The sequence below is a fragment of the Heloderma suspectum genome, chromosome 6 (assembly GCF_057233095.1).
Source record: "Heloderma suspectum isolate Gila_16-S chromosome 6, 16-S_ref, whole genome shotgun sequence".
In the NCBI taxonomy this organism is placed as follows: Eukaryota; Metazoa; Chordata; class Lepidosauria; order Squamata; family Helodermatidae; genus Heloderma; species Heloderma suspectum.
The window spans coordinates 96,135,132-96,162,409 of NC_139463.1; the positions used below are offsets into that span (position 1 = coordinate 96,135,132).

At 46.8% G+C, this 27,278-nt stretch overlaps 1 protein-coding gene and 1 long non-coding RNA gene across 3 annotated transcripts in view; one reads left to right on the plus strand and one right to left on the minus strand.

Annotated features, from left to right (window-relative positions):
• Positions 1-5,606: 5,606 nt before the first annotated feature.
• Positions 5,607-8,228, minus strand: LOC146341934 (claudin-9-like). The gene has a single exon (XM_084805266.1). The coding sequence runs from the start codon at positions 7,645-7,647 to the stop codon at positions 6,991-6,993; it is 657 nt and encodes a 218-aa protein (XP_084661392.1). The 5' UTR covers positions 7,648-8,228; the 3' UTR covers positions 5,607-6,990.
• A 2,804-nt stretch (positions 8,229-11,032) lies between these two features.
• LOC146341935 (uncharacterized) overlaps positions 11,033-27,278 on the plus strand; it is a 34,994-nt gene continuing 18,748 nt past the window's right edge. The window contains exons 1-3 of one of the 2 annotated variants that reach the window (XR_014783881.1): positions 11,380-11,467; positions 12,165-12,233; positions 16,969-17,810. This is a non-coding gene — a long non-coding RNA (uncharacterized LOC146341935). Of the gene's footprint in view, positions 11,468-12,164; positions 12,234-16,968; positions 17,811-27,278 lie in introns of those variants that run through there. The other variant, XR_014783882.1, reaches the window with a different exon arrangement.

The window sequence follows — 27,278 nt, forward strand, 5'->3', positions numbered from 1 at the left end:
ATCTTACTGCCATTAACGAAGCCTTAGGAGAGGCTTTTCAGCCTTTTAGAATGGGGGGTGGAAATCATGCAAAATCCAAGAAACCACCAAATGACTGGCGGTCGCAGGGATAGGGTGGAGGCCTCTGGGGAATTTCAGATGGGCCAGATTTGGTCTGCAGACCTGAGATTCAACATGCCTGCTTTACAGGTACTTAATGCTTGGTTACAATTGGGGATAAGGATTAAGGCAGCATTCCCCAACCTGGTGTCAGATGGATGTGTTGGACTACAATTCCAATGGCCATGCTGGCTTGGGATGATGGGAGTTGTAGTCCAAGACATCTGGAGGGCATCTGGTTGGTGGAAGGCTGGATTAAGGAGTTTCGGAGGGGAGAGGTGTCACCACATATGTGCTGTGTGAGAGAGTTCCACATACACGGGCAGCAAGGGAGGATGGGTGATGTTTAAGAGTTTGGGAGGCTTATGAAAATTGGTGTGTGGCAGGATGAACAGCCAGAAGCAGACTATTTAAATGCAGGTTTCAGCATTTTGGGGACATTTTGGGTTTCATGATGGGGACAGAAGATTTATTATTATTATTATTATTATCATCATCATCATCATCATCATCATCATCATCCATCATCATCATCCCACCCTTCTTCCAAGGAGCTCAGGATGGCATACATGATTCCCTCCTCTTTTATCCTCACAGCAACCCAGTGAGGTAGGTTAGCCTAAGAGAAGGAGATTGGCCCAAGGTCACCCAGTGAGCTCCATGGCTGAGTGGAGATTCAGATCTGGGACTCTCTAGTCCTAGTTGGACATGCTGACTGCTAGACCACGCTGGCTCTCATGGGATAGGCTGTTCAGGAGCACCAGACAGCGTGGGAGATTTAGCCACATTGGCGTGAAAAAGGCACAACAACGTGCAAGATCTGGAGTGCCGAGTTGAGATTTTTTTGTGAGGAGTGTGTGTGTCTTAAGCAGCTAATATTCTGGGGTCCTTAGCACAGCAGAATGTGAAGACGGGATTACAGGGGATAAGACAAAAGCTAGTTTTTTCAGTGTAGGCAAGTAAGATGGCATTAGATTTGGGGGTTACACTGTTTGTTTCTTCCCGGAGGCTTCCTTTCAGCAGCTTGTCCATTTTGACACCCACTCCCCAGTTCCAGCCCCTGCTCTCCATCCCACCTCATGCCAATCTTGACGGTGGAGACTTTATCTCATGCCAGGGAGACTGGCTTCCTTGTCCCTACGTGTCTGGCTGTGGAAAGCTCAGCCTGGCACTGGAATGTACTGGTATCCCTCCAAGAAGTCAGGCAGGGATCTCGCCTTACAGGGGTCGACTACTGGGCCCACATCCAAGAAACCTGAAGTGTATGTGTGGGGCGGAGTATATGTCTGCACTTCTGCATGCTTGTTGAAGGAGAGGGAAGAATGCCAGCCAGGTTGTTCTCCTCACTGCCTGGAATAGACAGCACCTGAGTTTCCTCAAAGGGAATTATTCTTACGTTTGTGTGTGTGTGTGTGTGCGTGTGTAAAAATAAGACTTTGGAAAACGAGATTTGAAGAGAAGGGGACTCCCTCAGTGAGGGCATGGAGAAATCTGCATATATTTTGTATGTCTCTAAAATTTCCTGGCTGTTCAGCAAAAGTTTTGTTTTATTTTTAATTTCACCATTGGAATTTCGGGGTGGAGGGACTATTCAATGACTTAATCACTGTTGCTTTGTTGTTTGGCCCAAATGAAATGGTCCCAAATTAGGAATTTTGGCCCAAATTAGGAAAAGATGTCTGGGGGGCTTTCACCTCCTGTTCTTTTAAGGGATAATCTCTCACCTCAAGATATTTTAGTTCTCCAGAAGTAGCACTTAATTTGGTCTTGAGTTTAACTCAGGAAACTAGGGGTGCTTCCAGACAGAGGGGCCCTAGCACTAAGAACTAGAAGGCACTATGTGGTTATTACATCTTTTCTTTCTTAACAGATTTTCCATGGTAAGAAAAAAGATGGAGGTAGCAGTGTAAAAACATGGGAGGGTTACAAGCAGATGTCCCCAGAAAATTCTGTGAATGAGGCAGGGCAATGGCACGATAAAAGCTTCATCTGGAAACACCCTTGTTTTGAAGAAAAGTTACAGTCTTTAACTCAGGGGAAGTAATGAGCATTCCTGAATATGTACAAACAGCCCCCCCCCCCCAATCATCCATCCATCCATCCATCTGGGGCTGAGGAAGAGTTTACAGCTCAGAGGTTTTGGTTTCCAAGGCGGCATGAGCCCCTGAACCTCTATTTTAGAAACTAAGAACTGTCTACAGCAGGGATGGACAAAAGGTAGACCTGGATCTACTGGTAGATCTCTGGATGATTTAACAATAGCGGCAACAAAATAATCTCTCTCTCTCTCTCTTTCACACACACACACACACACACACGCACACACGCACACACACACACACACACACACACACTATACTGCTGAAATGAAGAAAGCTTGCCTGTGGAAGGACTATGAACTCCATTCAGTTCTGCTGCTAAAAAAAAATAAATCCCTGGGCTCAGAATTCTTTCATTCTAGGCACATCTTTTGCACCAGGCTCCAGTTGGCAGATCTCGGATTCCAGTCAGAAACAAAGTAGATCCTGCAAACCTGAAGTCTTCCCACCTCAGTCTACAGAGAAAACACCATATACTGCTTCATAAGCACTCCATTTAAACCTCTATCCATATATGATTTCACTTTGGGTGGGTTTCCTCTGGATTGGGGAGTGCTGGGTGTTGGGAGACCACGTTCTCCTTCCTTTCTCCTCATTTCAGGGAAATGCCTGGAATTAACCAAAGGGGGGATGCTGAAGAAAGGGTGGCATTGAAGGATCATATGTACCTGCCCAGACCCTAAGATCATCTTCAGCGGTCCTTCTCCAGGAGCTCCTGCCAAAGGAAGTGAGGCGGGTGGCTACCAGGAAGAGGGCCTTTTAGTCTTTTAGCCCTGTTGTTTTAAATCTGTTATTGTATTTTAAATCTCTGCATTGATGCTATTTTGGTTTGTACTTTTATACTGTAGTTTTAAACTTTTACATTTTATATTGTATTTTATTATGTATTTTGTGGATTTAATTGTTGTGAACCATCCAGAGAGCTTTGGCTATTGGGCAGTATAGAAATGTAATGAATGAATGAATGAATGAATGCCCATGTGCCTGCTGTGAAATTCACAAGTTACCTCTGCTGGAGCCAAGAGGCTTGGTACCCCTTCATAGGTTGGGGGGGGGGGGTGTCAGAGAGGGAGCCTGTCTGCATTTCACATGGGCAAGTAGGGTGGGAGGGAGACACAGCATCACAAATGCTTCAGTCCTAATTGCTGGGCAAAAGACTTTGGTTCCCTCCAGGGCTAGCTTCAGTTTTGAGGAGGCCCTGCCTGAGCTCAAAACTGAAGTGTCCACTTGGCGTGTGTCCAGTACAGGCTCAAAGTTTTTGAGACCCCTTGGGCAAAACCTTAAATGGGCCACTTTCATCATTAGGTCTATCTGGTCACTGGCATTGTCAGTAGTTGCTATTCCTCTGCCCTCTTTCTCATCATTTCCACCCCTTGCTTGCTTGACAAGCAGAAAGCCTGTGAGCAACCAGGCCGTGGCATCTACTGCTCCTCCTTCTCACCACCAGTGTTGTCCAGGCCAGAGCAAGAGGCAGGTGATCAAGCAGGCTGCAATAGTGAAAAGGCAGGCAAGTCCAGGGGGCTCTTGTCCATGGGTCAAGTTGGAGTATGGACCCTTGGCAGGTGCGCAACCATTCCGACCTTTGCCGCCAGGCCTGAGTGTGGCAGGCAGCAATGTAGCCAGCAGTGCCAAGTTGCTGGGGTGTATGCATGTGGTGTGTGTGCCATTTTAACTTCCCACAATGCCCTGGAGTGTCACTATGTCAGGAATTAAAATGGCAGTTAGGCCCAGCAATCAGGTGCTGCTCAGAGTGCCGGGCCAAAAAATAAATTAAAGAGAGCCCAGGGCAGGTATCAGCAGCGGGCCTTGCCAGGGCGCTGGGGTCCTGGCAGCTGCCCCAGGAAGCCAGCTGCTGCCTCTGGCCCTGGTTCCCTAGTGTACTGGGGTTAGTCAGTGGAAGCCCAGCTCAGAACACCACACACTTCAAATTGTAGATTATGTGCGCCTGCATTTTGCATCTAGAACACAATCTGATTTGGGCTCAGCCTGGGTAGTGTCAGAGGCTTTGCCTTGAAACATGTAAAGTAATACAAAGGAGGAGAGTATTTGCCCATGCCACTGAGCATGGGCAAAATGCATTTCTCTCACCAATGAGTTCATCACACAGTGAGTTCCTGGCACCTGGGAGCAAAGGGTATGATTTTAGTTCAGTGATGGACCACAGACTTTGCACAGAAAGGTCCCAGTTTCAATCCTCAGGATCTCCACGTAAAGTCTGAAATCCTGGGTTCTCTAACCTCATGCCTTCCAGGTATGTTGAACTACAATTCCCGTCACCCCCAGCCAGCACACCCATTGGTCTGACACAGTATAAGGCACCTTTCTATGACTCTCCCAACTCTTCCAGTTATCACATCTTCAGACCTTTGGCTTTCACATGCATTTACACCTGCATTCTCTAAAACACCAACCTCATCCTCTCCCCCTAGCAAACTTGGGTTCCCACCACCATGGTATATCCGTTTCCCTTTTAGTTCCCCAGCACGCAGCCTCTAGTCCATGAAAGCTTATGCCATACATTTATGCTTGCTAGTCTTTGAGGTGCCACAAGAGTCTGTTTTTTACCTGTTTCATTTACGCACACTCTGCACCTGCTCTTACACTCTGTGCCTTTTCCCTTGCACACCAACTCCCAGGTGTGTATTTGCTGTGCATTCCTGCTAATCCTTTTTGGACACACTTGTGGCACATTTTTCTACCCTGCGACAGCCTCTGTTATTTGGCGTACGCTCACTGGTGTGCTTACTTTGAGCCTAGTCCTCTAAAATCCTCCCATCGTACATTATCTAAGAGGGGCTTACCCCTTCCTTTATACCTGCAAGCTGGCTGAAAAGAAGGATGCCTCTGAGCATGTCTGGAGAGCCTTTCACACACCACTGAGTAACCCCTGCTAGTTCCAACTGATCGAGGATTAAGGGCTGAGCTTCAGACTCCAAGAGAGCATAGCTGCAAAACAGGTGACCCCAGCGCCTCTATTGTTTTTTACCAATGAGCCAATCGCTTTGTGACACACTCACACAATTGCATCGGTCCCTTCGCTTTCCTGCACACTAGGGCTTTGCCCAAGCTTAAGGTGGCACTGGGGCTTAGCTATGGAATCTCTTTTGAATGGCAAGGCATGTGTGAAGCGGAAAAGTAGAGTGCTCCTGAGCTTATGTAAAGTGCCTTTCCTGTATAGCTAGAAGTAGTCCACACAGGTCTAGGATTAAAAAGAAAGTGCTTCTATGTCAGACAGTGCGATATCCATATCAATCTTGTTAGGAATGAAGCAATTTTTTGTACATTTAACATCACGCACATACACCTTTTCCTGCACCCCCTGCTATCCTTTGATAGTTAGCTTTCCTCTCCTTCAAAAGGCCCAGTCCCCTCTCCCCGTCCCCAAAAAGAAGACCGAGACATCTAGGTAAAAACATTTCTTTATCTAAATAATACAGTTTCCAGTAACACCACACAGAGCTCTAGGTTGTGGGGAGGGCACCACGAAAGGGATCCCCTGCAACCCCTTCTTGCCCAAGGGAACAAAGTTACCTCAGGAAGCTCCCCTTCCCCCCTTTGCCTGAAGAAAAAGAAAAAAGGGGGAAGGGACAGAGAATCCTTGGCTCCCCCCCAATACCACAGGGGGCCAGAACACCTGGGTTCTTCTGTTTCCGATTCTGTGAAGGGAGCGGGGCCTAGTGTGTGTGTGTGTGTGTGTGAGAGAGAGAGAGGGACAGAGAGAGAAATTCCCTTCTAGCACTGTCTTGAGGCAAGCTGTGGTAGATGAGCAGAGAGCAATATGGGGAACAACAGCCTCTTCTGTTTGTCCAGGCCCCTGGGAATAGCCAAATCCTTGACAAATTATTAACCAGCCAACAAACAGCACCAGTTCAAGGCAAGACAGGGTCAGGGTCTCTTGCCATGTGCCCCCCACCCCCAGCTGTGCTCACCAAGCCCAAGCCATCCCTGCCCAGGCCTTGTGGTGAAGTCTGACCTTCCCTCCAATTTTCACCTCCCTCGGGATTCCTTCTTTCCTCATTTATCGCAGGTTTTGGCTTGGTTTACTTTTTCAGCCCATTTCTTCTTGAATTAATTCCATTTCCACACGCACGCCCTTCTTTCAACTCCTCATTCTTTCCATCGTACAAGCACCCTTCTTTCATCCCCCCACACACCCTTCTTTCATCCTCTCATTATTTCTGTCATACAAGCACCCATTCCTTCATCTTTATATTAATTTCCTTGCTCTTTGGCTCTTCCTTTCATTCTGGCCGTGACCACACTCCTCACATCAGTTTGTTCTCACAGCAAAACTGTTTATACGTCAGCCAGTTCTCAACGTTTGTTTCCTCTTTTTTAATTTGTCCGCCTCCTTGGTCTGTTCTTGCATTTGTGCATAAGCGCCCGTCTACCCTCGTTCATCTGCCCTGATATTTCCCACATGCATTTGCTCGCTTAGCCATTAACTTGTCTGTCTACTTATCCTATCTTCCTGCTCTCGTTTGCTCAGCCTCCTCACTTCTGTTCCTGCATTCCACTTGTGTTTGCTGCTGCACTCATCGCTTTCATAATTGTTTGTTCATGCTTTCACATACCCCTTTATTTGTTCACGTTTTCCCAGTCTCCCACTTGTTCACGGCCTCACACATGCACCTGCACACACACACACATGCAAACACAAGTGTTCCAGAATTGCCAGATATCACAGTTCAGCCCTGACCGGTTGGTGTTGTCCCATTTTTTCAACAGTAAAAAGTCCTGGGACCTGTCAGGGTTTAGGCCTAGCAACATCTGGCAAGTCTACCCCACTCACTCATACATAGTCCCGCTTGTCAATCCCACTGCCTGGAGGTGCGGTAGATCTGGCAGGAACAGAGTACCCGATCCGGGCTGGGTAACGGTCCTCCCGCGGTGGGCAGGAGCAGCACAGAAGTGACCCTCCAACGAGCAGCAGGGCAGAAGCTGCCCAGCCGACATACAAAGCAGCCCCTAGCTCCCTCTTGAGGGGCTCGATCACTAGCGGGTTATAAAAATCGCGGATGATGGAGTTGGCGGACCAGCACACAGGAATGAGGGCGAGGATCCCCGAGATGATGAACAGCGCACCCGAGGTGATGACGATGCGGGCCTTGGCACCTTCATCATCCACGCAGTTGGTGCACTTGGCTCCCGTGATGCCCACCAAGAGCGCCAGGACAGCCAGCACCACGGAGACGACCATGAGGGCCCGGGCAGCTTGGACATCTTGAGGCAGGGCCAGCATGGAGTCATAGACCTTGCACTGCATCTGTCCGGTGCTCTGCACAATGCAGTTCATCCACAGCCCCTCCCAGATGATCTGTGCCACGACAATGTTGTTCCCAATGAAAGCTGAGACCCTCCACATGGGCAGTGCGCATGCCAGGATGGTTCCCACCCAGCCAATGATGCACAGGCCCATGGCCAGGATCTCCAGCCCTGCGGAGGCCATTGCAGATGGCCTGCGTTTCTTCCACCACCCTCTGGGAGGGACAGGGAACCCGTCTTACAAGAGGAAACGCCCAAGACCGGCTGTCCTTTATAGAAGCGGATGAAGGTGAGAATTCAAAAGATGCAGTGTTCCAACGGAGGGATGCAACAACAGGAGCCAAAGAATATCTCCAAAGAGCAAAGTTCAGACGGTACGTCCTGGAAGAATATCCCAGCAATGAGTGTGGTCCAGGATAAGGGGTTCTTTGGAGGGCTCCTCTGCAGAATAAAGCCTCTTTATGGGACTGGCGGGCAATGCCACTACAGGAGAGGCCTCCTTGCGTTACCTGCAAAAAGAAAAGCTAACCCGCCTGGAAGATGGCAATCTATAGCATCCAAGAGATGGTCTATGATGTGGGGTCGTCCAGGGATACCTGTCCATAAGGTGTCACTTTATAAGCTCCACTGGAGACAGGATGGACCTGGGTCTGACAGGTGCAGATCCAGCAGAGGAGAAAGGCCTAGGAAGAAGCTGATTGTGGGCGAGGGATAAATTCGCCGCCTTCTCTTCTCCCTGGCTCCAACAGGCTGGTTGTTATTGAATTGTTCGCCTTCTCAGGTACCTGCTGTTGTCTAGAAGGATCCCGTGGGAGCCCGTGCTTAGGGACGGGGAGGGGCGGGTTATATGAGCCCCCAACAGGTGGCTGGGAGGGGCAGGCACACCAAGCCGAGAAGGGCATTGGGGGATCCATGGTAACAACGGACTGGGTGGTGGTGTTGAGGAGAGAGTTTGAATATTTCTTTATTTTCTGTTGGCTAGTTGGGAAGCTGCCCATTCTAGAGGAGAAAGGCAGGGTGGGGGGGAGAGGGAGAGGCCGAGAAAAACAAGCAGGGGTGGAGAGAGCAAGGGAGGGAGTGGGAGAGAAAGAGAGGGAGAGATACAGGCAGTTCCCGTGGTTGGATTCCTTTAGGAGAGAGGCACAGAACAGTGGAATCTGTGAGATATTCATCGCACCGGTCACTTCCAGAGTGACGCAGGAAATGCTGCATGAACAATATTTACACTTAAAATTAAATGGAATGAAAGGCTAGTACGGGCGTGCGTGCACGCACACCCCCCCATCATTGTCATTGCACAAAAGCAGTTCTCTCCGGGGTGGGGCAGGTGAATAACAATAGGAAAATGTAGCATTTGAGAGCCAATGCAGAGTAGTGGATGGTCTTAGACTGAGGCACCCCAAATTCAAATCCCCATGCAGTTATAAAAACAACACAGTGACCTGGTTTGCACCATCATTGTAGGCTAAACAAGCCACGGTGGTTTAAGCCGTGGCACAAGCTGGGTGAGATTTGCCCACCCCACTGCAGCTTGTCGTGTTGTCCAGACCCAGGTGGCATGGCTTGTTGGAGGGAGAAACAACCCTCAAATATTCCAACAGCCCATGGGTTATTTGAGGGTTGTTTTTCCCTCCCACAAGCCAGGTTCACAAAAACACAACAAGCCACAGCAGAGCAGATCGTCATGCAAATCACAGCTCGCACACGTCGCACCTTAAACAAGTCACCATGGCTTATTTAGCCTATGATGATAGTGGGAACCGGGCTTGTGACACTTTAATGACTAACATTTATTATGGCACAAACTTCCTTGGACTACAGTCTACTTTATAAGATGCAGGAAGCATTATCCTGAGCTGGGGTGGGGTGGGGTGGGGAGGGGTGGAGTGAGTAAACAGTGAGGTCAGAGGGAAATAAAATGCAGAAACTACAGACAGTCACAATTACAGTATTAACAGTGGCCATTCACAAAACAATTGTTGGTGACAGCACAACCTGACATTGGTAAGCTAATTAACATATGTACTATAATAAAAGAACCTTTATCCTGATTCAGGCCCCAGGAGATAGAATTGAACTTCTGGCTGAATTGTAATTCAGCAGTTTCTGTTAATTTCAGAAATGATGCTCTCTCAGTGTTCTTGAACGGAGTCATTCTCTTTCAGCCTAAAACCTCATGTGAAGATAGGGAGGAGGACCAATGGCAGACACATTTCCATATAACTTGCTTACTTTCACTTGTTTTAGCCATAAGCTATAACAAAGCTGCGGGCAGTGCAATCCTAAGGCTGGGATAGGAGGAAAACTCGTGTTCTATGGGATTTATTTCCTAATAAATGCACTTAGGATTGCAGCCTTAAAAACAGGGGGAAAGTGAGCAAGCAATAACAGAATACAGCAATGCAAGTTAATACTGGAAAGCATCAATAATCCAGTTAGCAGTCCACATCGTGGACATCAAATTAAATTTGGAAGCATTTTGCTATAGCAAAACTGGCTATTTTAACAACAAAGAGTCTTGTGGCACCTTAAAGACTAACACATTTATCCTGGCATAAGCTTTTGTGGACACTGTCCACCTCATCAGATGCATCTGATGAAATCCACGATGTTCATGAAAGCTTATGCAAGAATAAAGTTGTTGGTCTTTACAGTGCCACGGAATTCTCCATTGTTTCTGCTGCAACAGGCTACCACAGCTACCACTCTGGCTATTTTAAGAATCACTTTATTTTATATTCTAAGGTGTGTTTTTCCCCCCGATTAGACAAATAAGGTAATAATAAACTTATAATAAACCTATAATAAACCTCAGAGGTAATGAGCAGTGGCATATATAATGTGGAATATATGAAGCCTGGACCAGCCGGGAGCGGTGGTCATATCCACAGGTTTGTCATTATGGGTTGCAGCCCCACAAAAATCCCTCATTTTAGGATTATTACTTTGAAAGAACAAAAGAAAATCAAACAGATTTTGGGGGGTATATATACAAAATTCATGAAAATGAAAATAAACAGTTTTTTAAAAATGTAAAATTGAATCCCATGCTGAACATTTGTGTTGAAGGTGAGTCCAAGGTCAAAACTTCGGAAGACTATTACTTTAGAGCAGGGATGGCCAGACTTTAGACTTGTGGTGCCCACTTTGTTCTTTACTAGAAGCCAGGTGTGCAAAAGTGACGCAAGCGGGGAAACATACAATAAGAATTAAGGAACAGAGTGACTCCCTGCGTACATGCTTAGCCCAAGAATTTGTGATCAGTACCAAAACCAAACTCACCAGTCGTGTCACATAAAAATCCACTCCTGGTTTTCCTCCAAGCATTCTTTTTCAGCAAACTAATTTAGGCGGGGAAAGGCTTTTTCGTTGTTGCTTGTTGCTGTTGGTAGACAACTGGACGTCAGAAACCCTTGCTGATTTCCTGCAAACCACCCCAATAGATCTAGCTCTACCTTCTACCCACCCCTGCTTTAGAGCATTCACAGAATTGTATACATACATTATCCCAGTAATCTTTACTACTACTACAACCCTGTATGGTAGGTCAGCATTATTATCCCCATATTGTGGATGGCAGCAGGAGAAGGGGGGGTTGGGCTGAGAAACAGTGGCTTGTGAGTTTGTAGCAGAAGAAAGATTTGAGCCATGGACTTTCTGGATCATAGGCTCTTACAGCCAGTGCCAACTCCAGGTTTTTGAGGGGGCTTGGGCAAGGTGTCCTAAATGGCTCCTCCCTTGGTAGTCTATATTCTCAGCAGCTGAGACCACTTGCTTGCTTGACAGACAGAATGCCAGGGAGCAAGTAGGCCTTGTGGCATCTGCACCTCCTCCTCCTTATCTCTACCATTGTCTGGGCCAGAGTGAGTGGCAGGTGAACAAGCAGGTTGCAATGGTGAGGAGGAGGAGGAGCTACTCCAGGGGGCTCTTGTCAGCAGGTCCCTCAGCAGGTGCCCCACCATGCCTACCCTTGATGCAGGCCACGCTGAGAGCCAAACTACAGAGTAAGTATGAGAGATTCATGATTAGATGTCCGGACTTTTTTTTTCTTTGGTTAAAAGCAATGGGGGCGGGGGGATTGGACTGGGTTTGTAGCACTAGAGGAGTTGGATTTTTTTTTTTACCCTTTTCCCCTGTGGTATTTCCCTAACTTTAAATTAGAGCTGTGCGCAAATAACCTTTTGAAATTCTCCATCCTATTTGTGGGCAGAGAAACTGGGGGAACAATTTCACTGAATTTCTCCAGTGGCAGGAGAAATTCTCTGACAATTTCTCACATGGAGGGCTCACCGCTAGCAAGGGTTGCAGCACAGCTTCTTTCATTCTCCTAGGGGTTGTTTTGGTTTTTGCACTGCTGTTGCAAGCAGCCACAGCAGCAACTCTGTTGGCAGCCTGGCCCCCCTTTTGCATTGTCCACAATACCCCATACCTAGCATCGTTCCGGGGCTTCGGGTGGGGGGAGGGAAAGCAAAACTCATCCAAAAATGGGGAAGAAATGTGGGGAAATCCTGCAAGGTGGGCTTTTATTTTTTGGGAAGGAAGAACAAAAAAATTTCAGGACTTTTCTGAGAAAAAAAAAAGCCTCCTGGGAAATTTTTGACTCAGCTCTAGTTGTCATTTAAGGTTCCGCACCTTCCCCAGGGTTTTCCAAATGTTAAATTTCTGAGGGTGAATTGTGGATTCATCTTGTCTCTAATGTAGGTGCAGGAGATGATTGTACAATGGAAGGCAGGATACTCCTGCACACTTCGTGGCCACCTCATATCTGAGGTAAGAACAAGAACACTGAACCCCTGAACCAAACCCATGAGAATTTCTCCAAAATTTCTCCTTTTCAATTCCTTTTCGAAAGCAATTTCTTTTCTATCAAATTGAATGAGAATGGTTGAAAATAAAGTGGGAGAAATTCTCAGCACAGCACTACTTTCAATCCCTCCCAAGTGGCAATTAGCTCTGGCAGGGGCCAGGGAGACAGTTTCCCCTCTATTCTTGTTGGACCCCAAATCGCTACACTAGTGAATTGGGGCTAGTTGCTACTACACCCGCTCTCAAAGTAAACAGCTCCAACCGCGGGTGTATATCTCAGAATGCCACTCCAGGGTGGTTGTTAAAAGGTTAGAGCAGTCTAACGGGGTTTTTCTGTCTCCAGGTCAAAATGAGTCACGTTGCCAAAGTCAGATAAAAAGGGAGCTGAGCACACATAACTCTGAACTGGGTTGATAATGTGGCAACCGCAGCTGATAAGGATTATTTTTTAAGAACTGCTTTTTTTTGCCCAGCACAGCTGTAAAACCCTGCCAGGGGAGTTGTCTTCTGATCGAGAGACGACACTTCTTTTCTTCTAGAACAAAAGAGCAGAGAGAGAGATGGGGCTGCCCACTTCCTAGCCTGACCAGGTGGGCCAGCCCAGCTTGACAGGCTGTACAGACAACTGTCTGGGCGTGAGAGTTCAAGAGGCCCCAGGCTTCTCTGGGAAAACCTCAAAGAAGGAAATATCAGGAGTAGGGAACCTGGTGCCCCCCCCCCAAATGTTTTGGACGACATCTCCCAGAATCTCTCAGAAGCTCCAGCCAGCATGGTCAATGGTCAGGGATTGTGGGAGTTGTAGTCCAAAACATCTGGAGGGCCACAGCACTGTGTTCTGGAGTTGAGGCCTGGCTCGCAAAGGCCTAGCTGGCCAACAGTGAATGAAGAGTGAACGTAATGGTGCTGCCTTGTAGAAGTAGACAAGCTTGTTATCCCCTGGGCCCACTGGTTAATTTCCCTTCCCAAAGAAGTGCAGGGATCTAACTTGCCCTATTATATTCTCTGTCCTGGATACTCTTATCAGAGTTTCTCAATATATTATGGTTGTTTGTGTGGTCACTCAGTGGTTATGGAACAGCACTTTGCACATGCTCAAATGTACTCTGTGATGAATTGCTCCTTTTCTAGGTGTAAGCACTGCCATTGAAAACAGGTTCTGGGGCTAAGCTCCTGCTTCACACTGAGTTTTGCATTCACACCCTCTGCCCTGGAAGTCTTGACCTCACATCTATTACACCAGGGTATGTCTATTCCATGGTGAGGGAAAGGTGCTCTGTACATGCTTCAAGGCATCCTTTTCTATATTTGTAGTCCACATGTCCAGAGCTGAATGTTATTTAAAATATTTATATTCCACCTTTCCTTATAAAACTCCAAGTAAGCTTATAACATCCATCACAAAAATACATTTATTTATATCCCACTCTTTTTGTAAACCACTCTGGGAATATGATTGAAAGGCAGTATAAAAATATTTACAAATAATAATGTATACATGATGATGATGATTCCTCCTCCAAGGCACTCAGGATAGAGTATGTGATTCTACCTATCCCCTTATCTTATCCTCACAACAACCCTATGAGGTAGGTTAGGCCGAGAGAGTGCCTGGCCCAAGGCCACCCAGTGAGCTTCCTGGCAGAGGCGGGATTTGAACCCAGGTCTCTTGGGGTCCTACTCTGACGTTCTAACCCAGCCTTTCTCAACTTGGTACCCTCAGGTTGTTTTGGACCACAACTCCCATCAGCCCCAACCAGCATAGCTAATGGTCAGCATGATGGATGTTGTAGTTGTAGCTCCAAAACAACTGGAGAGCACCATTAGGTGCTCTTCTGAACGGCAGCCAGTCTGAAGCATCGCCTGACCAAGACAGTGGTACTGATGGGCTCAGCCAGGCTTGACGTCTCTGTGAGGCCGGCTGGGGCTGCCCGGGTCAGTTCCCAGAGGAGGGTTACTTGAAACTACCACCACCGCTGTTGGAACAGGCCAAAGGCGAGGGCAGAATGAAAAGGGGGGGAGGATGGAAGAGACACCGCCAAGAGCTCGCTTTCTAGGTCATCACTGCGTGCAACAAATGCCCATGTTCCAGTTTTGCAGGCAGATAGGATCACGTTGCCAAGGGAGATGGACTGGGCGAGAGAACAAAGGCAGCCAGTGAAGGGAGGCAAGGAGGCCTCAGCCGCCTCACCTGGGAGAGATCAAGTGTCCTACCACCTTGCCTCCCCCCCCTTCCACCATGCACACACCACCAACTCTACAAGGGATGCTCCACCTGGTGGCCGCACAGGGAACTTGCAGGGAACTTCACATCCTGCAAGTAGCAGGGCTACCTTTTGTTTCCAAAAATTCCATTCTGCCTCTTCTGAGCATGTGTAAGGTGCTTTTTCCCGAAGTGGAGTGAAGCAGCAGTAGGTGCGCGTGCATGCGTGTTTTTAAAGGTCCCAAGTGTAAAGTATTCCTGAGTACTTGAAGAACACTGTCCTTTCTGACAAAAGCAGCTTGGGGGAAAAAAGAACAATGTGAAGTTTACTTCCACACGTCATCGTTGCAGGAACAAGCAGACACAGACCTTGAAGGCTTGCACGTTCCGTCCTCCTGGTCCCCTTCCTTCCTCCCCTCATGCGCAGCGATTGGCAACTTCCAATACTTGTTTGCGGAGAACTATAATCCAAACAGATCAAAACCATGTAAACCAGACTTCCCCAACCTGGGGCCCTCCAGATGTGTTGAAGTACAACTTCCATCATCCCCAGCCAGCCATGCTTGTACTCCAAACACATCTGAAAGGCACCAGGTTGGGGAAGGCTGATGCGTACCATCCAACGTTTAGCAGATGAGTACAGATAGGGGACGTGCTCTTATAGCTGCACGATTCTCATACTGAAGACCACAGTCCAAGCTCACCCACCCTCTGCCATCAGTATTTCACATGGCTGAAGGCTCTTTCCTTCTGTTGCATCTGTTTATTCTGCAACAGCCCTTCCTCCAGTAGTTTAGAAGCCAAGAAGGTATTTATTCTTTTGGTTAAAATATAATAGCTCTACAATATTATTACCCACCGTTGGAAAAGTGTAACAGCTGGAATGGAATGGGTCGAAATGGCCCCTTTATAAATGAAGCTGATGCCAAAAACAGTTGGATGTGTTAGACACACATGAGAAGAATACTGAAGAACTTAAACCTGTGCAATATTATACTTCTATTAATCCTTTCATACTTTCAAAAGCCATGCAGAAGAGAACAGAAGGAACCTCTGAGTTAGTCAAACCAACCAAATTCACTACACACATGACTAGATGGGACTGATGCAATAAGCCCCAAACCTTGACAGAATCTACAGAACGGTACCTGTTCCAGGCAATAAATAGCATTCCAGGAAAATAGCCTAGAACACCAACTTCTAAGCTGGCCGAACTAACCAAATTTACCAGTCACACATGACTAAAAGGAATTCATGCAGTAAGCCACAAAACTTCCACATCTTCATGTTCTAGTACCAGTTCGGGGCAATACATGGTATCCAGAAGAGGACTGCCAGCAGTTTTTAAAACAAAGCATTCTGGAAAACTGGGTGGAACCAGGGATGGGGCTGAGAGCATAACCTAGTGCTTTCTGACAGGTCTCAAGGGAGAGATCAGTGCAAAAAGCTCTTAACTATTTCCTGTTCTTACAAGTTTGCTGCCACCAAGAAACACCATCCATGTATGGCATTGCCTTGTTATGATGCACACATGCCCTTGCACATTTCAGGTAGGTTATTAAATTCGATTAAAAAACCCAGTGAAGATAAAATATGCCTGCTTCTTTCTGCTGTCAACAATCCAGAAAGTCAGTCCCTCTGACGACACAGGTGACTAGGCAGAGTAGGTAGACTGGGGGCGGGGGGGCACAGAGTGGCAGCAAAGTGTTAGAGGTCAGAATTGTGTGTATCACATGCCCTGCTCTGCACCCCCTAAGCTAGCCTGCTGCCCTCTGGTGGAGTGGAAGACTAGGGGTGTGTGTGCACCTTCGTGTCGTTTGCGTAGGGCAAAATGCCTTGGGCTGCCCTGTCTGATGGGCACTTTTTAATTTTAGTAATGCATCTTATTTGAAGGACAGTAGAAACAAGAACAATTTTTCCCCCACATAGAGGGTGCTTCCAGAGAGAGGGCTCCTAGCGCTGCCAAAGAGAAGGCATTGTGTAGCTATTCTGTGGGAAAAAACACAGGAGCAGTGTGTAACACGGGAGGGTTACGAGTGGAAGATGTCGTCCTCTAGATTTCCCATAAAATTCCGGGAATGAAACAGGGCAATGCTGCAATAGAAGTCTCATCTGGAAGCAGCCAGAGACTTTCTCCAGCTTTGCATCCTCCTGTTGTGACAACAGGCCAGAAGAACAACATTCTGAGAAGGGCTGTACAATTCTCTTCCTCTTCAGCTTCTCTAGAGAGCAAATGCAGTGTAGTGGTTAGTGACACACTAGGACTGGGAAGATGTGCATTCAAGTCACCATTCAACCATCAAGTTCACTGAATAACCTCAGGCCAGTTGCCAGCCTACCTCACAGGATTGTTCTGCAGATAAAATGAGAGAAAGGGAACCACATAATCTATGCTGAGCTCCTTGGAAAAAGGTGGAATTAAAATGTAATTAATAAAAACCCTACCTCCAGCTTGTATAGCCTGGCTCCTGACAGTCATACATTCTACTTTTTGATCAGGGTTCATTTTCTAAAGTGAGAGGTGCGGGAGCTCAACCCTACCTGGAAATCACAGCCAGTCACCTGGAGCAGAGACATCACCTTGCCGACAAAGGTCCGTCTAATCAAAGCTATGGTTTTCCCAGTAGTAATGTATGGCTGTGAGAGCTGGACTATAAGGAAGGCTGAGCGCCGAAGAATTGATGCTTTTGAACTGTGGTGCTGGAGAAGACTCTTACGAGTCCCCTGGACTGCAAGGAGGTCAAATCAGTCCATCCTAAAGGAAATCAACCCTGAGTGCTCATTGGAAGGACAGATAATGAAGCTGAAGCTCCAATATTTTGGCCACCTAATGCGAAGAGAAAACTCCCTGGAAAAGACCCTGATGCTGGGAAAGACTGAAGGCAAAAGGAGAAGGGGACAGCAGAGGATGAGATGGCTAGATAGCATCACGGATGCAATGAATATGAACTTGAGCACGCTCCGGGAGAGAGCGCAGGACAGGAAGGCCTGGCGTGCTATGGTCCATGGGGTCACGAAGAGTCGGACACGACTGAACGACTGAACAACAACAACACCTGGAATCTCTCCCTCCACCAATCCCAATGCGTGGGGCAACCTTCCTCAACTTTGCACCCTCCAGATGTGTTTGGCTACAACTCCCATCACTCCCACCCAGCCATGCCTGTTGGGATGATGGGATTATAATCCAACACAACTGGAGGGCACCCGGTTAGAAAAGGCTGGTGTGGGGGCTGGCTGTGATTATATTCAATCACTAGTGAAGGAACTGTACTTATTTAAGGACATTTATGCTGCCTTCCAAAACAAAGTGGCCTACAATCAGTACAATAAATTATTTTAAAACCAAACCAATCCTTATAATTTTGAACTGAAACAGCAACATAAAACAAGCCCTGATTCCAACCAGTGCAATCCATTGAAATAGTTAAACATCATCACCACTTTAAAAACAAGACAGCAGCAGCAATTTAAATGAACTCTACACATCTCAGAGGTGCTATGAAGGTAATTTTAAAAGACCACGGTGCTGAGACTCAAGGCCACTTGGAAGACGCTTCCCTTGCCAATATTCCCAAACGTGTATGGGCTGGCGCCATTTCACAGTGGTCAAGCACAGCACTCTGGGGATGCTCGGAGGACCATTCCTTTGTTCGTATTATTTCGGATGTTCCTAGGCTGAGGCACAAACAGTTTAGGAGGCACAGTCCAAGTGGGCCCAGATTGCCCATCTCCACCCCAACCCCTTTTAGATTCACACACACACAATGCAACAAATCCACCTGGTGGGTGGGAGTTCCAGAGGAGAGAAATGGGAGGATTTCTGCATAATTGGGAGGGAACAAAGGGTGTGTGTGGGGGGGGCTCTCACACTGATCTGAAAGAGGGCAGACTATCAAGCCATGTGTTGATTGCACTAGAGGGGTCCCCACTAGGAAAGGCCGGTTGCTACTAGGAAGGGATAAACCCACCTTCCCCAACCTGATGCCCTCCAGCTCTGTCAGACTACAACTCCCAGCATGCTGGAGGTTGTCTTCCAACACAGCTGGAGGGCGCCAGGTTGGAGAAGACAGGGCATTACATGATGTGCTCTAGTTAGATACATGTACAAACTCTCACACATTCCAATGAGACCTACACACCTGCTTATAAGGTTCAATGCCTTTTTGTTGTTGTTCTGTCGTTCAGTCGTGTCCGATTCTTCATGACCCCATGGACCATAGCACGCCAGGCTTTCCTGTCCTCCACTCTCTCCCGGAGCATGCTCAAGTTCATAATGCCTTTAGACATGGGCAAATAGAGCATTTATGGCTAAGAAGGTGATTCTCACCCAAAGAGTCACACTCGGACACCATTTAAGAAGATAACACCACAATGGCATGTTTATAGACGATTACAGATATTCAAATGCACAAGCTGGTTTGGCGGGAATTAGTGGAGCACATGGATTTGTTAAAGACTTAGTCCAATTGGGGATCCTCCAGCCTTCACCAAGTTATGGTTTGGGGAAATTAGCTGCATGCTTGGTGGAGCTGAGCTCCAGGCCTAAGAGTAGTTCAAGACTTTAGGAAGGAGTCTTCCCAAGGCTTGAAGCATATACACACACACACACACACACACACACACACACACACGGAAAAGAGGGGGTGGAGACTACAATTTGTATTAAGAGCCTCCAAGAGCAATATACCTTTCCTTGGGCTGAAGCCCTTTCCCGCAGACAGGAGCTAGTGTGCGTTGCAATTCCTGGGCTCAGCTGAAGAGGAAGAAAAGCAGGGAGCCTCGACTGTGGGAAGCAAGGCACCCAGCGATGGCACCTTGCTCTGGCAAGCAAGGAGCCTAGTGATTTCAGCAGGAAGGAGGCATGTCCTTCAGTGATTTCAGCATGGAGCCTTTCCTCTGGGAGGAGAGACTCTTTAGTGACGTCAGCAGCAGTGTGGCACCTTACCCCTGGAGGGGCAAGGCACCTAGCAATTTTAGCAGCATGGCCCCATGCCTCTGGGAGGAGGAGGATGTGGGGGCAGGGGGGGTCCTCTGGCTGCCCAAAAGTAAGGGTTCTTATACTGTTCAGAGAAAGGCTGTGACATCACAATGCTCTGATGAGCCAGACAACACTCATAGGCTCTGGAAATGGTGCTACTTGCTATGGGATAAAGACTGAGCTGGTTTTTCATCCCGTATAACAAAAAAGGTGCTTAGGGGTGATGGCTGTACTTGCTGGAGACAAAAGTCCTACTAGGTCCTTCTTACTCTCTCTGTTCTTTTAACAAAAGATGACCTTACATGCCAATGACTGTCAAGGCTGGAGCGCAGCAACAGGAGTGCATTGCAGGTAGTTGACCAAGTAACTTACCAGATATCACTGTTACTGTCCAGCACATTCATGTTTTGCTCAGTTTTTACCCTCCCCTTTGCCTTTGGGGCAAGCATTTTAGGAAGCCTATTAGGAACTGAACTGCTTGATCTAGTCTTTCCTCTCAACCCCATTCCTGTGCCTTTCTCTCATCTTTGCTGAAGCTGGGGATGAACAGCCCTGGCTTTTTGGCTGAGTGTCAAAATGGAGGCAGTAACGTTCACTCAAAAGAGAGCTAATTGGTAAGAAAGGCTAGGCAGATTTTGCAACCTGGGAGTTTTTAGGGGCAACAGCAGCAGAACTGGAAAACCTGGGCCAGACTAAACAGGAAGAAACAGAGGGGCTGTTCACACACATGCCAACCCACACTCAGTGGTTGAGTGTAGGTTGTTGTTGAACCATGGATTGTTTGTTGCACTTGGGTTAGCATGTTGTCTGAACCCAGGACATTTTCTGCAGGGTGGCTTGTTAACCACATTGAACAACTCAACAACAAACCATGGGTACTCAAGGTGGCTTCTTTGGGAAAAATAAGCTACACTGCATGGTTAATAAACCACCCTGTGGAAAATGTCCTGGGTTCAGACAACATGCTAACCCATGGTTCAACAAACAACTCACAGTTCATCAACTACCCACACTCAACTATTTATGGGTTAGCATGTTGTGTGAACCCAGTCAGAGAGAGAGAGAGAGAAGGATGCAGCCTATCATGGGCAAGTCTTTTGGCTTGCTTCCATACTAGCTGTTTCTCCAGAATTAACATAATCTATCCACGTAGTTTTTATGGAGAATCCAGATGATGTTTAGAAACTATTGAAAAGGTAATAATCCTTCTCCCTTTATTTATGATGAAAATATTTGTGGCTAAATGTTCCTGTCTTCTCTTTCTTTCCACCCTAATCTTTCTTCCTTCCATTTATGTGTTGCCTCTCCAGATAATCAAGACTCCTTATAAACTTTGTTTTGTTTTAAAGGCCAAATAATTGAAAACTGGTAACTGAGGGTTGGTTTGAGATTTAGTCATACTTAAAATAGACCTACTGAAATCAATGGGAGTTGATTTCTCAGATAAGGAATGGCAATGTTCAGAAACCAGTGGAGGAATACTTCAACTTCCCATGACACTAGGCTGGGTTCACACATCACAATAAGCCATTCTGAGGAGAAGCCACCATGGGTTGGTTGTTAGCTCGCCAACCCATGTTGCTCCCCAACAGATGATTCCCCACTCAATGGCTTGCTGTGGCTTGTTTCTCTCACAGTCCTCCAGCCCACTCCCTGCACATATCCTGGGGGCCTTTGCATGGTGACTCCTCTCATATCCTCATCCCTATGGTGGGAAACCTTCCCGGCCCCCCTTCCTGCTCCAGTCACTACCCTTTTTGGATTACTTAGTTTTTCAGTGCTCTAAAAGTATGCAAATCGGTTCATAATTGTATGTATGTATGTGTATATATATGTGTGTGTGTGTGTGTGTGTGTATATATATATATATTCCTGGTCCTTCGCAAGTGCGCAAGAGCTCAGATTCTCCTGTCTGCGATGCGTAGTCTCACCTTGTCAATTTCCTTGTATGTTACAGCTGTCAAAGGGAGTGCCAAAGTGGAGTAGATAACATACTAAGAAATTGACAAGGCGAGACTTCACATAAACTAACCTGTGCACACTTGTGAAGGACCAGGAAAAAAATAATACTAAGAGAAAGTACAAACCCATTTTGCACAAATCAGGGGCACTCAAAAAAGAAAAATATGCGAGCAAAGTAAAGGCTCTGAAAAGGACCACCAAAGGCGGGGGTCAGTAACTCCCCCTTGGTAATGTCATCCTCTCACTATTACACCTTGAACTGACAATTGTCAGTGTCCTTCCCCCCTTTTGACACTTCCCCAAAACCCAATGAAGTTGGCAAAGGGGATATATTGCCTCTCCCCCCACCCCCATCACAACACCTTTTTGAAGCCATTACTTCTGGAGTTGCTTCAGCTGCCATCCTCCCTCATCCCTTCTCAGCCTTAGGATTATTTTTTTCTCTAAGAATTATGAAGAACGGACACTAGAGAGTGTCCCAAATATATCTGCATATTTTTTTCATTCCTGCAGAAGTGCGCAGGAGTGAATGACAGCTGCTAGAAGAGAAGACAAGGTGAAATTGACAAGGTCATTGAAACAGAGGAGGGAAATCTGGTGGAATATGCTTGAAACCAAATATCAATGACCTTGTTACCGATGTTTTTGTAACAAACATTGCAGCAGGCTTCCTTCCACTCCCTGTCCATGTCTTTGTCAATTTCATCCTGCCTTCTCTTCTAGCAGCTGTCATTTGCTCCTTCACACTTCCGCAGGAAGACATTGCAAAGGCCTGGCATGCTATGGTCCATGGGGTCACGAAGAGTCGGACACGACTGAACAACAACAACTGTTGTTTATCATCATTGTCTGTACACAGTTTACATCTCCCCCTCACTCCTGCTCCCCCTCCACAGATAAATCTGTTTGTCTTTAAGGTACCCTCCCCCGACCTAGTGCCCTCTGCATGTTTTAGACTACAACTCCCAGCATTCCTGACCATTGGCCATGCTTGCTGGGGCTGATAGGGATTGAAGTCCAAAATATCTGGAGGGTGGCAAGTTGGGGAAGGCTGCTTTAAGGTGCTACAAGACTCTTTGTTGTTTTTAATGGGACTTGAGTTAATTATGACCCATTGATTTGAATGCTAAGTATGACTAAATCTGGAACCATCCAGAATTCCCAAATGAACCAGGTAACATTAAATGACAGAAATCTGCCTCAAACCATTTGCCCTTTTAACTGAAGCCTTTCATTTGCTTCTGAAAAGTGAAAGGGGAGAGGTAATGGTTACCTCCCTGTTCCAGGAAACTATTCCGTAGCCTTGGGGCAATTGTAGAAAAGGCCCTGTTTTAATGTTCTTTGTGCAGTGTGGGGAGCGGGTTGTCTCTCCTCTTAACAGACCAGATCTGAACACAGGAGGGGGGGGGCCTACAGGGAAAGGCACTCTCTGAGATTTACAGGCCCCAGGTTGTGTGAAGGGCATGAAAGATCAAGGCCAGGGAAACAAATTTCCTTTCTTTCCTTTCCAGCGGTTCTTTCCTTTCTTTCACACTGATGTTGCTAGACAGAAATGTAATATTTAGTTTGAGAGCCAACCCTCTCAAACCTTCCTCACCTGCCCCCTATATGCTTTGGCCCATGGATTTGGGGAATGGAGTGGGGAGAAGAAGTCTGATGGATGGAACTGGAGCCAGAAATCAAGGAAAGGCAAGCAATCAGGAAAGGAGAGTTTGGGGTTGGGGGTGGAATGGATAGTTCTAGCAGTCGATTAGCAACCACCGACTGCAGTTGCAGAAAACATGGAATGACTTCAGACCCATCCAGAAAAGTTTGCCAAGATGAGCTCATGTCCTCTTCTTCTTGTGGTCCAGCGGGCAAGATTGTCCTCATGCAGCTCCATGCTTTCCATCACTTGGAACATGCTTGTAACACTCTAATTCTCTTTCCAAAGGTCACTGCACAAGCTGCCCCCGCCCCGCTCATTCCACACTTATTAAGCTAATTTATACCTGGTGATGCACTTATGGAGGTCATTTTAGACTCTGGGCATAATGTCTTAGCTTGGATCTGACCTCTTTAGATGGGAATGCTTATTACTCCACTTCTTCAAAATGTGGTAAGCCAGCCCTGCTCCATTTGGGGTACCCTCCTGTTCATTTTGCCAAGTGAGGCCTTTGACGTCTGCTCCAAAGTCCTGCAAGGGTGGTGCCACTGTTTATTCCTTGCCTTTCTCCTCAGAATACGGTGCTCAAGGCTACTGAAGGCTCTCCAGCTTTACTTTCTGTATGCTGCATTCATTTCCCCTGCAATCACCCATCTTCCACCTATTTAAAAGGCCAGGTGGGTGTTTGTTCTTTTTGTTAAAGATAAACTAGAAACATACCATCATCCTACAGTAGGTTATCAACAGTTCAAAAAATATACCTCACTGCATGGCTTGCTGAGTATTGCAAAACAAAAACAATGCACCTATTTAACATTCATGAATATATTGATTGCAGCTAGAACTGAAACATTTGATACAGAAATATATGCACTTACATATAAAACATTTAAAGTGAGGTAACCTGGGCTACAGTGTTTAATTGATTAACCGGTTAGAATTTTAATCAGTGAAATACTTTAACTGACTGAAAAAGGGGTCTTTGATTAATTGAGTGGCAGATCTTTTAAAAAGTAAATATTTTCAATACAGGTACTTAGAAATACCGCAGATGGCAAGCACCAGAGTTCAGTGGTGGAGTCCATGCTTCACATGTAGAATATCCTGGGTTCATCCCCTGGCATCTGCAGCTGAAAATATCAGGTAACAGGAGAAAGACTCCTCTCAGAGACCCTGGACAGCCACTGCCAGCAGGGATAGACAATACCGGACTAAGAGCGCGATCCTATGTATGTTTAGACAGAAGAAAGTCCTACAGCCCCAAGGCTGGCTGGAGAATGCTGGGGGTTGTAGGACTTTTCCCTGCCTAAACATGCATAGGATCGCACACTAAGATTTCTTAAAGATGTAACCTTAACGTATGAAATTTCTCCTTTTCCTTCAAATGGAAAATGTCTTTTAATTTTCCTCTTGGCCGGAATGGTGGGCAAACCCTCTCATACCTTCATTAGAATCTGGTGGGGTTGCCTGCCTGTCAGGGACCAGAGAAAATGGCCGTGGACGCTGCAGCCAGCGTGGCTGGTTGGGTCACCACTCTCTCGCCTCCAGTGTAAAAAAGAAACACAAAAAAAACCTGCAAGCGCGAGGAGGAAGAAGTAGGCATGTAAGTCAAACGCGGGAGGAGGAGGAGGAGGAGGAGGAAGGACTGGTACCAACGGAGCGAGGAACAGAGCAGCAGTGAAACAGAAAGTGAACAAGTGATACATAGCAGCTTGCAAAACAGAATTCTTCCCCGCAAGCAAAAGGCTGCATCGCGTAGCAGAAGCTTCCCACAAACGCAATAACAGTGCCCGCCTGCCCTCTAGTGGTAGATTCTGTTACAGCTTCTTCAAACACGTTGGCTCCATTCAAGGCCACCGGAGACCCGTGATCGGATCGTTCTGACGTCGTGTTCTTCCATGCAGCCGCGTGGTGCACAGGTTTGAATCAGAGCCGCAGCGATTGGAGACGAGGCCTTACTACTTCCCCCGTGCTATTTCTCTGAATTAAATCCTTACTACCCTCCCCCATACTATAGTAGCATTGAAGGGGGAAACATAATAAAAGTAGCTCACTCTCTCTCTCTCTCTCTCTCTCTCACACACACACACACACACACCCTGTTGTTGTTGTTCAGTCGTGTCCGACTCTTCGTGACCCCATGGACCATAGCACGCCAGGCCTTCCTGTCCTGCGCTCTCTCCCGGAGTGTGCTCAAGTCCATATTCATTGCATCGGTGATGCTATCTAGCCATCTCATCCTCTGCCGTCCCCTTCTCCTTTTGCCTTCAGTCTTTCCCAGCATCAGGGTCTTTTCCAGTGACTTTTCTCTTCGCATTAGGTGGCCAAAATATTTGAGCTTCAGCTTCAGGATCTGTCCTTCCAATGAGCACTCAGGGTTGATTTCCTTTAGGATGGACTGATTTGACCTCCTTGCAGTCCAGGGGACTCGTAAGAGTCTTCTCCAGCACCACAGTTCGAAAGCATCAATTCTTTGGCGCTCAGCCTTCCTTATAGTCCAGCTCTCACAGCCATACATTACTCCTGGGAAAACCATAGCTTTGATTATACGGACCTTTGTCGGCAAGGTGATGTCTCTGCTTCTTACTATGCTGTCTAGGTGTGCCATAGCTTTCCTCCCAAGGAGCAAGCGTCTTTTAATTTCATGGCTACAGTCACCATCTGTGGTGATCTTGGAGCCCAAGAAAGTAAAATCTGTCACTGCTTCCATTTCTTCCCCTTCTATATGCCAGGAAGTGATAGGGCCAGATGCCATGATCTTAGTTTTTTTAATGTTGTGTTTCAAACCAGCTTTTGCACTCTCCTCTTTCACCCTCAACAAGAGGCTCTTTAGATCCTCTTCGCTTTCTGCCATTAGGGTGGTATCGTCTGCATATCGGAGGTTGTTGATAATTCTCCCAGCAATCTTAATTCCGATCTCTGATTCATCCAACCCGGCATTTCTGATGATGTACTCTGCATATAAGTTAAATAAGCAGGGTGACAATATGCAGCCTTGTCGTACTCCTTTCCCAATTTTGAACCACTCGGTTGTTCCATGTCTGGTTCTTACTGTTGCTTCTTGACCCTTGTACAGGTTTCTCAGGAGACAGGTAAGGTGGTCTGGTACTCCCATCACTTTAAGAATTTGCCACAGTTTGTTGTGATCCACACAGTCAAAGGCTTTAGCATAGTCAATGAAGCAGAAATAGACATTTTTCTGGAATTCTCTTGCTTTCTCCATGATGCAGCAAATGTTGGCGATTTGATCTCTAGTTCCTCTGCCTCTTAGAAACCCAGCTTGTACTTCCGGTAGTTCTCGATTCGCATACTGCTGAAGCCTAGCTTGTAGGATTTTGAGCATCACCTTGCTGGCATGTGATATGAGCGCAATTGTGCGGTAGTTTGAACACTCTTTGGAGTTGCCCTTTGGAATTGGAATGTAAACTGACCTTTTCCAGTCTTGTGGCCATTGCTGAGTGTTCCAAATTTGTTGGCACACCCCGTAGTCCACAGCTAATAGCGGGGTGGGTGGGGACGTGGAGATGCCTCTTGTAAGATAATACCTGCAGTAAACAGAAAACATGCTTCCGCCTTCCTTTAGAATAATGCCCTCCCTTCAATTTATGCAGATTTATAGCACAATCCCATACTTGCCTACTCAGAAATAAGTCCCATCAGGTGGTTATAGGATTGCAGTCTTAATTAATCATTTCATTGACGTCCGACTCATAAAATTAACTGGTGATAGTCCTAGCTTGTACACATATGATATCTACCTCTCTTTCTATATATGTACATATACGGGGGGCGAGGGGAAGCAAAGAGGCCATCCTACATTTGCCCCTAATAGTGACCTTTGCCTGGTTGTCCCAAGAATCTCAAGAAATGGATCTCAGAACTTTGCTACTCCGATTGAATTCTGAATGTTTGTGTATTTGAAGAACAGAAAGTTGTGTAGCAGTTCAAATGCTACACTTCTTTTATTAACATAAAAATGCAAAAACGTGCTTATTGGGGGCCAGGAAATTGGTGTTTTGCCATTAGTATTGCAAGCATCATTGGGCAGAGTCTGTCTCGAGACAGACCCCTCGGAAGAGGTTTGCTCACTTTCTTCAGCACTGTACTTTGGATCTCTACCCGTGGAAAGGCTCCAGCTTCTGCAGGGGTCACATTTCCCTTGTTTTCGTTTTGAAGAGTGGGATCCAGATAGCTTTGAGCATCCCGCGGGAAGCAGCTGTT